The sequence below is a fragment of the Mercenaria mercenaria genome, chromosome 4 (genome assembly GCF_021730395.1).
Source record: "Mercenaria mercenaria strain notata chromosome 4, MADL_Memer_1, whole genome shotgun sequence".
NCBI lineage: Eukaryota > Metazoa > Mollusca > Bivalvia > Venerida > Veneridae > Mercenaria > Mercenaria mercenaria.
In genome coordinates, this window is record NC_069364.1 from 15234472 (window position 1) to 15248740 (window position 14269).

The following is a 14269-nucleotide window of genomic DNA, read 5'->3' on the forward strand; positions in this document are numbered from 1 at the left end:
GTTTAACCGTCACGATGACAATATATAAGTTATCTGAGAATTGAACATCTTTCATAAACCATCAGATCTTGAGCTCAGATTTTTTCTCTCTCTTTTCTTCTATTTAGTTTTCTTTCATTCATTGCAAATATTCATTTTTTTTCTGTAAATAAACTTGTAAATATTGTAATGGGTATTAAATTGTTCGTATAGTTTCTGTCCCCGGTCGACCATCCTGCCACATGATCCTTTACAAAAAGACTGGAATCTGCTATAACAGTGGAACAAGGTAACACTAGATATGACAGTATGTCTAGTGTTATCAGGACATAGACAGTAGTTAATATTGATGCTTACTATTATAAGAGATTGAATACATGTAGTATATTCGTGTTAACCCGAAAAGGGAGATAATTCAAAAGTGGAACACCTAGAGTTATGGTTCCTTGTCACTGCACTCCCTTTCACTGACCTCTATCAATATGTACATTAATAATTCAATACTTTACTTATATTAAACTTATTACCCAAACCATGTTTTCCAAAAAAGGGAGATGATTTTAAAAATGGAACCACCTAGAATTAAGGCTCCTTGTCATTGCATTCATTCTTACTGACCACTATCAATATATATAAAGTATCAAGTCAACACCTTTCAGAGTGTTCGAGTTATGCCCCGGACAAGGTTTTCAAAAAGGGAGATAATTAAAAATGGGACCACATAGAGTTATTGTTCCTTGTCATCGCACTTCCTCTCAATGAGCTCTGTCATGGTATAAAGTTACAACTTGGTCCATTTATACCCCTATAATTTTCCTTTATGTATTGCATTATATTTTTTAAAACCTTAATAGTCTCCTTTATTTTTATTATCATAATACACATAACACATAAACCCAGCTTTCGTGTCTGATCCTTATCAATCACTCAAGGTAATCAAGACATTACGCGTGTTTGTCTATGAATGCGGGGGCACCCATATATGTACGCACGTGCGTTTGAAAAAATACACGTGTGCGTATATGTATATTTAATCGTGTATGCACATTCTAGCTGCACTTAAATATGCACATGTATCTACATATTTAAAAGTGTGCGCATAAATATATACGTACCCGTACATGCGTAATTCTGGGTTCTATAATATATACATGTGTGTATACCTTTATATTTACCATTGTATGTGTATTATTTTATACGTACTTGCTTGATTCTGGGTACTTGTATATTTACAAATATGCTTGCAAGCGTAAATTTATACTTGCAATTATAGGAGCAAGTATATACTAGTATACGCTTGCACGCATATCTGGACGCGCACGAGTAAATTTATACAAACGCGCACGTCCATATAAACATGCACATATACATTTACATTTGAACATATATTTTTATAATTTCACGTATATTTTGAAATGTGCGCGCACGCGCAGCAGATTTCGACAGAAATGGCACACCATAGCTATGTAACGGCAGCCTCTTAATCCAGCCATCCTCTCTTGTCGTAAGACAGACAGCTAAAAGGTAAAAGGCGAAATATGATATGACCTGTATTGCCGGCTTATATGCCTGTGTCGCCATCTTCCTTTCAGTTTTAACTAGTTTTTTTTTAAACTCGTTTTATGAATACAATGAGTGTACAGTTGTTACTGGCGAGCACTCCAGAAAAATACAATTGGAATCATGCAAATATTTATTTAACAGGAAACATACAAACGTATATTTAGATTTCCGTGTGACAAATTGTGCATTAGATAAGATAATAATTTCGTGAAATCGTCAACAAATGTAGAAATTCTCAATATACCCCTACAGAAAATTTGTATCTTTAAGCGTCAACGGTTTGTGGCTTTTAGCGAGCCTAAAATGTTGTATCATTTAGCGTTAGTTTTCGTAACTTTTAGCGGGTCTCGATTTCGTATCACTTAGCGTTGGTCGTATCATTGAACGTCAGTTTTGTATCAATTAAGATTCCACATGGGATTTATGTTTGTCAAATGCTCAGTAAAAATTTTACTAACTGTGCACTATATATGTGATGGCTGAACAAAACCTAAGCTTGTAACTTTTCCGGATCTTTTATTAGGCACAGTACTTGACACGGCCACTCTAAACAATGTCAATACATAAAACTTTGTAAATTTAGCTAGGTTCATTATTTGATCAGGCATAAGAGACAGGAACAAAAGAAATACCATTTTGTAAATCCGAAGATTCATATCTAACAAAATAATCGTTGTGGCTAAATTATGAAATATCATGCAATTGGTATGTAAGGAGTTCACAGTACTTTCACAGTACTTTGAAAATGTGATAAGGAAGTACAGAGCCTATAACTTTGAAAACACACAACAAATGAAAAAAGTTAAAGTATTTTTAAAACCACATGAAGAAAATCCTTTTTTTAATGTGTAAGAGATTTAAAACATATTACAAGACATTTGTTCTTTTGATTGCTTTGTTTTGTTTGTTGTGGGTTTAACGCCGTTTTTCAACAGTATTTCAGTCATGTAACGGCGGGCAGTTAACCTAACCGGTGTTCCCGGATTCTGTACCAGTACAAACCTGTTCTCCGCAAGTAACTGCCAACTTCCCCACATGAATCAAAGGTGGCGGACGAATGATTTCAGACACAATGTCTTTTATCAAATCGTCACGGAGAACATACACCCCGCCCGGGGATCGAACTCAGGTCCCCGTGATCCGTAGACCAGTAGACCAACGCTCTACCTACTGAGCTAAGGGGGCGGGCTGTTCTTTTGACTGGTGTACATATCCCCGTTATTTAATTTAATACCGAACCTTAGGAATTATAGAACGGTTTAATAACAATGATTCGTTTTGATTTTGTTTTGTTTAAATGCATACAAGATACGATAAGTCTTATATCTGTAATACCAAATACCACAAATTACTCAAGAAATGTATTTTTATTTTAGGAGACTAGCGTGCACAAGAAAAACGCAACTGAATAGGTATTTTGTGTATAATTGATTATGTGTAATGGGTGTGTTATATTGATTTAAGGTAAATTACTAATCATTTTGACATCTGAAACCTGATACATATGTATGTCATTATTATGAATACAACTCTATGGGCTATATTTTTGTGTATCTCTGTTGATCTAGGAGTCAACGATCAATGTCACAGTGACCTACACATATTTTTCACCACTAGAGAAAAATCACTATTATTTAGTGGTGAGTGGCTCAAAAGTCAAGTCAAAGGAGACCTAACATAATTTCTACATTTTTTTTCCGCATTTTAAGTAAGAAAGAGTTATAACTTACAGTTTTTTAACATTACTCATCGACTGAGTATCACTAAAGGTAAATTACACACACATATGAACGCCTGTAAATATGTTGTTGTTGTTTTTTTTACTTTTATTCAGCTTTCAAAAATTAGCCTTCAAAATCAGCTTTTAAAATTAGAAAAACATATTTGCAATTTCTTGTATTTCTAAACTCGTTAGTGTCCTACCAAAGCAGTTGCCGAATTTTGTCGGTTGACTATGGAAGCCCTGGAGGGGCATTTGACTTCCGAAACTTTTAATTTTTGACTTCTGCACTTCTCACTTGCAAGTTCCCGACTTCTTACTTCCAACGTCTAACTTTCGCACTCCTGACTCCTAACCTCTTGACTTCTGACTTCCACCTTTCCAACTTCTTACTTCCAACTTCCTCAGTTCTAACTTCTAACTACCTCGCTTCCGACTACAGACTTCCAATTTCTTCACTTCTAACTTAATGACTTTTGTCTTCTGATTTCCAACTTCTACACTTCATACTTCCAACTTTCCCACTTCTGACTTATAAATTCCACTCATTTTACTTCAAACTTCTAGTTCTAACTTCCTAATTTCTGACATCTAACTTCTAACTTTCAAAACTTCTTATTTCTGACTTCCAACTTCCAACTTCTGACCTTCGACTTCCGCACTTCTGATTTCCAACTTCTGCACTTCTGACTTCTAACTTCCTGACACCCGGCTTCCGACTTCAAAACTTCCGACTTCCAATTTTCCCTCTTTAGAAGTCGGAAGTAATAAGTGTGGAAATTGGAAATTTGAAGTTGAAAGTCAGGAAGTTGGAAGTCAGAAATGTGGAAGTTAGAAGTCAGAAGTTAGAAGAAGGAAGTAAGAAGTCAAGAAGTCGGAAGTAAGACGTACGGAAGTTAGAAAAAAGAAGTCGAAAGCCAGGAAGTTGGAGTTCAGAAGTGCGAAAATTAGAAATAGGAAGTACAAAGTCAAGAAGTTGGATGTGAAAAGAGAAGTGCAAAAGTTAAAAGTCAAAAGTGGGATTACAGAAGTCAAGTGTCCCTCCGAGGTTTCCGTAGCAGATGTAGTTTTTGTTCTTGTTGACAGACATGTTATCTAGTGCCAAATGATTTAGATACGTAGTATAAAATGAAAATTTAAAATGGAAACTCTATATTATAAACCTGTGTACAAAAATAGTAACCTAAGTATATTTTTATAAATGTCAAATTTAGATAATAGTATATAAGAAAACTGTTAAATTGATAGTTATTACCTTAAATTTCTAATGTATCTGTAGGTTAATCCAAACACAATTCTTTTTGATGAGACTGCGCATGCGCTACTGATCAATAAATTCTCACTGTCGGCACTAACATACGAATAATTGTCCTGTAATATTTCGTGATTAAATTCATCAGAATTGTTTAATATTTTGAAAAGTAACTGATGTTAACATCTGTGGCTAAGTCCTTAAGTAGTTCAGTGGTTTAGTTTGAATCTTAGCGGTTGTCCATAAACACGTTTGTGTTAGGAATATGGATAACTATAGATCTGGGGCTACAATTTGGCATAAAACAACATCCCGATCTACAATTTTATACAAACGTTAAAATAGGGACAATATTTTTCTTACATACTGTATATCTTTTTAAATGTAAATAATAACCTCGCGGCTACGGTTTTACAGACAGAACCGTTGGTTCAAAATGGCGGATTTTTGACAGGTTAAGATGGCGGCGCTGATGTTTTAGCGTTTCCAAGATGGTGGACTTTTGGCGGGTTAAGATGACGACGCTCATGTTTTAGGCTGAAGGTCAGTTATTCAAATGCTTCTTTGTTTCATAAGAAAAACGACAACTTCAGGTCGCCTTTACGTATCTTTATAGAACATCACTTTTTCCTACACCTATTTTTCATGAAAGTTCTATCAAAAATTAACGAAAAAATGAAAAGAAAATAGGGGGTTGAATAGTTACTAATGAAATGCCTGTCAGTTGTGGTCTGCTACCCTAAAAATGGCGCATATTTGCTCTTGTCTGCGCAAGATTCCTACTTCCGGTTTCGACCTGCAAAACTTGCAATGTGGTGTGTATGAACATGAAAACCGTCTCATTTCATGTAGAATGTATTCTAGTTGTGAAAAGTGTGATTAAAGCACTCATTCTACACGAATTTGCGCAAAAAATGGGAAAATTAGGATATATTTATTATGGACTTCTTTCGACTACACAACGGAAGCACATTTTCGACCGAATTACTGACCTTATTCCTTTAGCGGTTCCAAGATGACTGCAGATCCAAGATGGTAGACTTTCGACGGTATATTTTTGTTCAGGCGGATTAAGATGACATACTTTAGCGCTCTTTTTTAAATTTGATTACAAACCTTATAAGCGGCGGTAGTGGTAGTATTGGTGGTGGTAGTGGTAGTAGTGTTAGTAGTGGTGGTGGTAGTGGTAGTAGTGGTAGTGGTAGTGGTGGTGGTAGTGGTAGTTGTAGTAGTGGTAGTGGCGGTGGCAGTGGTAGTAGTGGTGGGGGTGGTAGTTGTAAGTGGTAGTGGCGGTAGTAGTGATAGTGGTAGTGGAAATAGTAGTAGTGGTTGTGGTGGTGGTAGTAGTGGTGGTAGTTGTGGTAGTGGTAGTGGTGATGGTAGTAATAGTGGTGGTGGTGGTAGTGGTAGTAGTGGTGGAAGTCGTGGTGGTAGTAGCAGTGGTGGTGGTGGTGGTTGTGGTGGTAGTAGTGGTGGTGCTAGTAGTAGTGGTGGTGGTGGTAGTGGTGGTGGTAGTGGTGGTGGTGGTAGCGGTTGTCACGGGTTGCTTCGGTAGAGCTTAGAATGTTGCTATTTGTGCCGACCTTTGTCTATCCATGGCAACATATTTGTATTTGCATGGGCAGAGGGTTCTACCTTCTGGACTCTACTGGCAAAAGGACTGCAAAGACAATAGATATATCGTAGATATATATATTTAATTGTCAGAACAACAATGTATAAATGTTTACTACTTGTTGTAGCGATGGCGAGTGCAATCAAATAAAGTATAACATCACATAATTATTAATGAATAGAGCATATCATATAAAACAGTACAATACACATTCATGGTGAAATGAGAACGTTTCCTTTTACAACTGTTATCTAATATAAATTACAAAGTAGACAATTAAAGCATCCTTTATGTTCAGAGTACAAACAATAACTAAAATATTAAACTAACCTGCAAAGACAATAGATATATCGTAGATATATATATTTAATTGTCAGAACAACAATGTATAAATGTTTACTACTTGTTGTAGCGATGGCGAGTGCAATGATCCATCGCTTTATTTTATAACAACATTGTTGTAATGTTACGGGTGGCGGGTTAGTATTATGTTAGTGAACGTATAACGGGACCATGTATAGGACAATATAAGAGATCAATATATAGGAGATAGGGCCAGGAGTTTGATTGTACTTCGTAATACGCTGGACTTGTAGTAATATCTAAGTTATTTCCCCTTAATTGTAAGGTTTAGGAAAAGGGAATAATACAAACGAAAACAACAAGCTGAATGAATATCATGTTTTATAACTGTTTTATTTAATACAATGGATAGTAAATATTTGACCCTATGACATACTCCCCCTGCTTAAAAAATGGCGTCCCGACATTTCCGCTGCAAAAAGGAAACATTAATAATGATGAATGAATGAGTGTATGATAGGATGAATGAATGTATGAATGATTGAAAATTACGTATGTAATAACAATACAAATAAACATTTGTATTCAAACAGAAATAAGATATCCTGTTTCGTCTGATTCCTGAAATGAATAGAAAAGTACCTAAGGTACATAATTAGTATCGCACAGGAAAAATTGAAGTCGTCACTTCTATGGTTCCTTAGATGTTTCCACCTGTTTATAAAATATTGCTGAAATATTATCTCTAGCACAAAACAACAGGATTAATTAAACTGATTGAGAACCGCTATGTTGTCAATCTATATAGCTACCTGAGGTAACACAAAACATGCATGTATACATACATATACATAAACATAAGTAATCATATACAAAATAAACAGGAACACTGTCAGTCAGATCACTCACAAACGAATAAAAGTCATGGCATACTACGCCCAATCTCCAAATCTGTCTGGCTCTCGTCGTTGTCTTTTAGGCCTCGATGGTGGTGACAGCCCTGGAGTTCCCTTTGGTCTACGCATTGGGATGACATAAGGACCATTAGAGCTTGTTTCAGAAGTCTGAACTTTGTCATCAGTGTCCGGATTGTCTTCTGTAATGTCTGTTGGAACATCCGTTGTAGACATGAACGGTAGGAGCAAATTACGGTGTAGCATCCGTGACTTCTTGTATCTTCCTCCTTCCCGTTTCACTTCATATACTGGGATGTCTGGGTTTGGCTGTCTAACGACAAGATAAGGTTCTTGTTCCCATCGATCCGCCAACTTCTGTTTCCCTCGGATGGAGACATTCTTTACAAGGACTCGGTCTCCAGGAGCCAGGACAGAACTTCGAGCCTTCACATCGTAGACGTGTTTGTTTCGTCTTCCTGTCTTGGCTGCGGTTTCTCTAGCCTTCTGATAGGCCGTATTGAGACTGTCTCTGAGTTTAACCACATACTCCGATTGTTTGCTAGCAGACACATTGTCTGTTGGCAGCCCGAAGAATGCGTCAATAGCCAGTCGTGGATGTCTGCCGAACATCAGATAGTACGGAGAGAACCCTGTACTCTCGTGATGTGTGGCATTGTAAGCATGAACTAAAGTAGCTACATGCGCTTTCCAATCAGTTTTCTGGCTATCTTCTAGGGTACCTAGCATTTTGAGCAATGTTTGGTTAAACCTTTCGACAGAACCGTTCCCCATCGCGTGATATGGTGTTGTCCTACTTTTCTCAATACCGGCAAGATGACATAACTCCTTGATGAGGTGGGACTCAAAGTTCTGACCCTGGTCGCTATGAATCCGTGCTGGGAAACCATAGTGGACGAAGAAGTTTTCAAAGAGCACTTTAGCCGTTGTTTTTGCCGTCTGGTTCCTTGTTGGATATGCCTGTGCATATCGACTAAAGTGGTCCGTGATCACCAGCACGTCTTCATAGCCTCCCTTTGACCTTTCTAATGACAGAAAGTCTATGCATACGACTTCCATGGGAAACGTGGACTGAATGGGGACAAGTTCAGCTCTCTTTGGAGTTGCTTTCCGTCGTGTACATCGTCCACAATTCCTGACCATTCTAGCAATGTCTGCATCCATTCCAGGCCAATAGAAGCGCTCCTTGAAGAGAGATGTAGTGCGATCTCGACCTTGATGACCAAGGTCATCGTGTAGCGCTTGAAAAACATCTGGTCGTACTTTCTCTGGAAGGATGAGTTGTAGCCGTGTGTCACCAAAGACTGAAGACTTTCTGTAGAGTACTCCTTGCATTAATGTGAGCCTATTCCAATCTTTCAGGTAAGTATTGATGTCAGAAAAACTGCGATCGGTCGTCTTAGACGGAATCGATCCATTTCTGACATGCTCAACAATGCAAGATATCACTCTATCCTGAGTTTGAGCCTTTATCCAGTCTTTGGTTGACAGACTACTTGCAAGTAGTAAGTTGGTAGGAATTTGTTGGTCTGTTTCATCATTGGCGGTGTCATCAGGAAGTTGTAGGCTATGAACAAAAGGTCCTGTATCTGCTGTTGTCGCCAAATTCAATGCCTGTAAAACTCCTTGCTCTGCATTTTCATTATGTTTAATGCGTGACAAACCATCTGCATCGGCATTTAGTAAACCACTCCTGTACGTTATCTTGTAGTCGTAGTTTGCTAAAGCAGCAAGCCACCTATGGCTGGTAGCATCTAGCTTAGCTGATGTATTCACATAGGTGAGAGGGTTATTGTCTGTCACAACTTCAAATTTCCCGCCATACAAATAGTCGTGTAACTTTTCAGTCACGGCCCATTTGAGAGCGAGAAATTCAAGTTTGTGAGCAGGATAATTCCTCTCTGCTGCTTTCAAACTACGACTGGCGTAGGCAATTACTCTATCCTTGTCGTCTTGTCGCTGGTAAAGCACTGCGCCTAGTCCTGTACACGAAGCGTCCGTGTGTACCTTAAATGGTTTACTGTAATCCGCATATGCCAGGATTGGAGGATTGGTAAGTATGTCCTTGATTGCTTGAAATGATGTCTGCTGTTCGTCCTTCCATGTAAACGGTGTTCTTTTAACTGGTTTCTTTTGTTTCTCTTTCTGTTTCTTTGTTGGGTGGCCGATGAGGAGATTGTTGAGAGGTCGAGCAATTGAAGCGAATCCCTTAATGAACTTCCTGTAGTACCCAGCAAATCCTAAAAACTGGCGTACTTCTTTGACGGATTTTGGTGTAGGCCAAGATTTAACTGCCTCTATCTTCTGTGGATCAGCCTGGATTCCTTCTGATGAAACGACGTGACCAAGGTAAGTTGTTTTTGTTTTAAAAAATTCACATTTAGATGGTTTTATTTTCAGGTTGTATTCGGCAAGTCGTTCGAAAACTGCATCAAGTCTGTCAATATGGCTATCGACGTCGACACTGAAGATAATGATGTCGTCCAGGTAGATTAAACAGTCGCGGAGGTTGAGCTGACCCATACATCTTTCCATAAGGCGTTGGAAAGTGGCTGGCGCATTACATAGCCCAAAAGGCATTCGGTTGCACTCGTAAAAGCCAAGTCCACTTCCCACTTGAAATGCCGTCTTCTCTTTGTCTTTCTCCTCCAGCTCAACTTGCCAATAACCTGCTTTGAGGTCAAGTTTAGAAAAATATCTTGAACCGGCCAATAGTTGAAGTGTATCATCGATTCGTGGTATGGCATATGCATCTTTCTTTGTGCGGCTATTTAATCTCCTGTAGTCCAGACAAAAACGGATACTGCCATCTTTTTTCCGTACAATGACTACATTCGACGACCACGGGCTATTGGATTCTCTTATGGCATCATTGGCAAGCATTTCCTGCAGGTGTTCTTTGACCTCGTTGAAGAGTCCAGGCGGTATACGCCGGTAAGGCTCCTTGAATGGCTTCTCATCTGTTAACTCGATGTGGTGTTTTACAGCTGAAGTATGGCCAAGATCTGTAGGACTCTTCGGAAATATCGACTTCCATTTCTCAAAAAGAGCATATACTTTTTCTTTTTGTTCTATTGTTAAGTTGGAATCTTCCAAGTCCACTCCATATGTATTTGTAGATGTATTTTCTTTTTCAGGATTGTTCTTGGATTGTTTATGTTCACTCATATCTTTGTTTTCTTTTTCAGGTGCTGTTTGCTGCTGGTGGATGTTTGCGGACTTCGATGGATCAAGATTATAACCTTTGTCACTTTCTTTTTCAGATGTTGCCTTCTGGTCGAAGATAGGTGCTTCCCGTATGATATTCACTTCATGGAGTTGACATAGATTGGCCTTTGCTGGAATACTTATCATCTTAGCTGATAGATTGCAGATTCTAACTGGGACCCTTGCGTTCTTTCCTGGATTGTTTAGACTGACAACTCTTGGACATACAGCTGCTCGACTTTCAAATGTATCCTCTAATGGTTCTGTTACTGCTGCCTTGATATTCTTTTGTTTCCTGACAAATCCTGTAATTGTTCTTGTTTCCATTGGATGTAGAGTAATGGGTTTTGTTGATTTAACGGTTCCGACTGAACAATTGGAAATTGCTTCAAATGCCATATTCCAAGCTGAAGTTTCACTTTCTGATCTATTTTCTGAGTTTGCCTTCACTTCTCTAATTAAGTTCGTGCCAATGATAACTGGGACAGATTGATGGTAATCGGTGGTCTCAACGATCAGTGCAGGAATGCTGAAGACAGTGTCCGATAATGATGGAATTTTGATGTCTATTTCAGTACAGCCACAATAAGGTAAACTTTGTCCGCTGGCGCATTTAATGTCCAATTCAAACTCGTCTAGTGAATATAATGGTGGAACAGGATCTAATGATTGATAAAACTTGGCAGAAATTGTTGTGACCATCGATCCAGTATCAATGAGGCCTTTTGTTCTTATATCTTCAACTATGATTGTACTTTCATTGCTTTCTCCAACTATTCTATGAAACATATTTCTTTTCAAGTCAGGGCTTTGATGTTTGTCTCTTGTTTGCCCCTCAACAGAGACCGCATCTAGTTTAAATTGTCTTTTGACTTCTCTGATGAGTGTTCTTTTGGTGGGGTTTCCTTCTTCTTTTCCTCCGACTTCTTCGGATTATCATCAACACTTCTATCATCTCCATACCGTCTCCATCTATAAGGCCTTCCATATGGTCGTGGTCTGTATCCGCCTGTTCCTCTTTTACTCTCTGTATTTCCACTCTGGTTACTTTTTATGTCTCTGATTTCTTTCTCTAATTCCATCATCTTTTTCAGTAGTTCATCCATCTTTGCGTTTGTTTCTTCTGCTCTACGTATTGGTTGGTGTGTATTCACCTGTTCTGGAATATTTCGAATCACTGACTTGACATCTGAATCTTTCACTCCATGTTCTGATGGTAAAGTTTCGCTTTCTATTTCTAATTCTTCAATCCTTGCTTTCTTTCGAAGGGTATCAAATGATCCTGATGATTCATATGCTGATCTTGTAGCTATCTTTATTTTCTCAGATAAAAGTCCTCTCCAAAATCGCTCTTTTAACTTTGAATCCTTTCTTGATTCTTCTATTTCACCTCTCTCCAGTGCTTGATAAATAGGTCTCTATTCTAACACCCCATTCTGAACACGGCTCTCCTCTGGTTTGCTTTGCCGAGTAAAAATCATGTATGATGGAATCTCCACTTCTAATATTCCATAGATGTCCTCCATTTTCTTCAGTATCTCCTTAGTGGAAGCTGATGGTTTCAGAGTCAGTAGAACTTTTCTTGCTTTTCCTGTTATCGAATTTCTTACGGCTTGGGCCAGTATGTATTCCTTGTAAAGCTTTGTTTCAATGAGACTTGTTATTTCCAATTTCCATTCTTCAAACTGGTTTCCGTCAAACTGTGGTATTTTGGGCTTGCTGAGTATCTTCTCGTATCTTCTTCATCTTTCTGCTCCTTTTTATCATCTTTGCTTTCCCACTTCTCTCTTTATGTTTCTTTTCCAAGCTTTCTTTTTCTTCCCTTAATCGTCTTATCCTCTCCTCTATTTCTTTGCCTTCTTCATCATCAGTACTTTCCGTCTCTTGTTTCAGCATTTACTTCCTCCTCTCTAACTTTAAGTTTCTGTATGCTTTTCATCAGCTCATCTTCCTCCTCCTTTTGCTTCTCTCTCCTTAATTTCAATGCTTTCTCTTCTTTCTTCCCTTTTCTTTTTCTTCTTCTTTCTTCTATTTCCTTTCGGTTTCTTGCTTCCATTTCTCTTTCACTATCTAACATCTTCCTTCTTTCCGATTCCTCCTGTTTTTCGTCGCTCCTCCTTTGTATCATTTTGCATTTTTACTTCCAATTCTTTTCTGATACTTTCCTCCATTTCTTTTCTAATTCTCATTTCCATATCTTTCCTTACTATCTCCTCTATCATGTCATGCCTTTGTCTCATTTCTGTTTCTTTTCTTAACATGTCCTCATTTAATTGCTGCTTAAATGATTCCACTTCATCTGATAATCTTTTCTTCTCCATCAAAAACTCTAACTCTTGCTCTTTCTGTCTTACAACTAACTTCCTTTGATACTCTTCTTGCTCAGCTATCAGTTTGTCCAACTCATACTCTTTCTTTTCTAATCTTTCAGTGGCTTTCCTTTCTCTCATACTTTCTTCTTGTTTCAATAATTGCATTTCCCTTTCTTTCTGTTTAATTCTTTCTTCTATGGCCTCCTTTTCCTTGTACTGCCGTAATTTCTCAGACTTGTCATCTGTTTTTGCTCTATGAGATCTTATCTGGTCCAAATACTTGCTACCATCAGACATGGGTGTTCTCCTTTCATCCCCTTCCTTTCTTAAGACTTTATGTTTTCTATAACTATCTTTTTGTAATTCTCCTTTATCTTGGCTTTGTATTCCTTTATTTGTATAATCCTGCCTTATGTCCGTGAAGCTTACTGTCGGATTTTTCCTATTTATTCTGGCTGGACTTTCTCTATAGATGTATCCTTTATCTTGTGTATATTGTTCTGTCACTTTTGAGAAAGTTTGCTCTTGATCTGGACCATTTAACTCACTTAAAAATGTATTCAATTGTTCAATCTCAGCACTGATATCATGACTTTCATTCATGTTATCGTTATCATCTTTGTTCTGAATCACTTCTGTCTCAAGTATATGAGTTGAATTGTGTGAGATATATTCCTCCTCAAATCCTGTTTCATCAACTATGTTGAACTCCGTGTTATCAGTTTCTCCGTGTTCAGGAAACTCTTCTCCTATATAACTTCCATCAAGATCCTCAGTTTTACTGGCAATTTCTCCATATCTTTCTCTATGGCTAACAGTATCCATATGTTGAACATCTATATCATCTACTCCTGTTATTCTCTCCCTTTGTCTATTCAGTCTCAGTTGCTCTCTTTGTTTTCTTATTAGTTCAAGTTCTTTTTCCATTAGTTCTATTTCTAATTGTTCTTTTCGTTTCCTCTCCTCCTCATCCTTTTGAATTTCTCTTCTCCTTAATCTGAGTTCTCTATCTGACATATATTGAGCCATCCTTCCTTTATGAACTATTTGCTTCAACACAATTCTATTTTTCACGTACAGTAGTCAATTCACATCAATTTCACATTAAGTAGCACTTTAGTTTACATAAACACACAATACACACTATCACATTCATATATAGAATATATACTTCACTCTCAGTAATATATTTCACTTATAAGTGTTTATCACTGAAGATATTTCACTTTCACAGAATATGTATGTCACTCATAGTAATGTAAGTGTTTATCACTTCAGATATATCACTTTCATAGAACATTAAATCCGGTTACAACACAGAAAAATCTAGGTTCAATAAATGATGAAGAACGTTTCAACAACAACCTTCATTAGCATATATCTAGTATATTTCTATAGATTATA

The 14269-nt window shown here is 37.6% G+C and overlaps 2 protein-coding genes across 2 annotated transcripts; both read right to left on the reverse strand.

The window, feature by feature from the left end:
* Positions 1-11404: 11404 nt before the first annotated feature.
* Positions 11405-12609, reverse strand: LOC123530377 (uncharacterized). The gene is made up of 2 exons (XM_053542057.1): positions 12454-12609; positions 11405-11812 (listed from the first exon to the last, which is right to left on the reverse strand). Exons 1-2 carry the CDS (start codon positions 12607-12609, stop codon positions 11405-11407), a joined length of 564 nt encoding a protein of 187 aa, XP_053398032.1.
* Positions 12610-12619: 10 nt separating this feature from the next.
* Positions 12620-13894, reverse strand: LOC128556555 (calponin homology domain-containing protein DDB_G0272472-like). Its single transcript, XM_053542058.1, has one exon. The coding sequence runs from the start codon at positions 13892-13894 to the stop codon at positions 12620-12622; it is 1275 nt and encodes a 424-aa protein (XP_053398033.1).
* Between the last annotated feature and the right edge of the window lie 375 nt (positions 13895-14269).

Bases quoted from the DNA above. Each gene is read 5' to 3' on its own strand.
- LOC123530377 (XM_053542057.1), bottom strand. From the start codon at position 12,609: ATGGAAGCAAGAAACCGAAAGGAAATAGAAGAAAGAAGAAGAAAAAGA. The intron at 11,813-12,453 runs GTAAATGCTGAA...ACCCTTCGAAAG, and splicing joins TTAAAGTTAGAGAGGAGGAA to AAAGCAAGGATTGAAGAATT.
- LOC128556555 (XM_053542058.1), bottom strand. From the start codon at position 13,894: ATGGCTCAATATATGTCAGATAGAGAACTCAGATTAAGGAGAAGAGAA.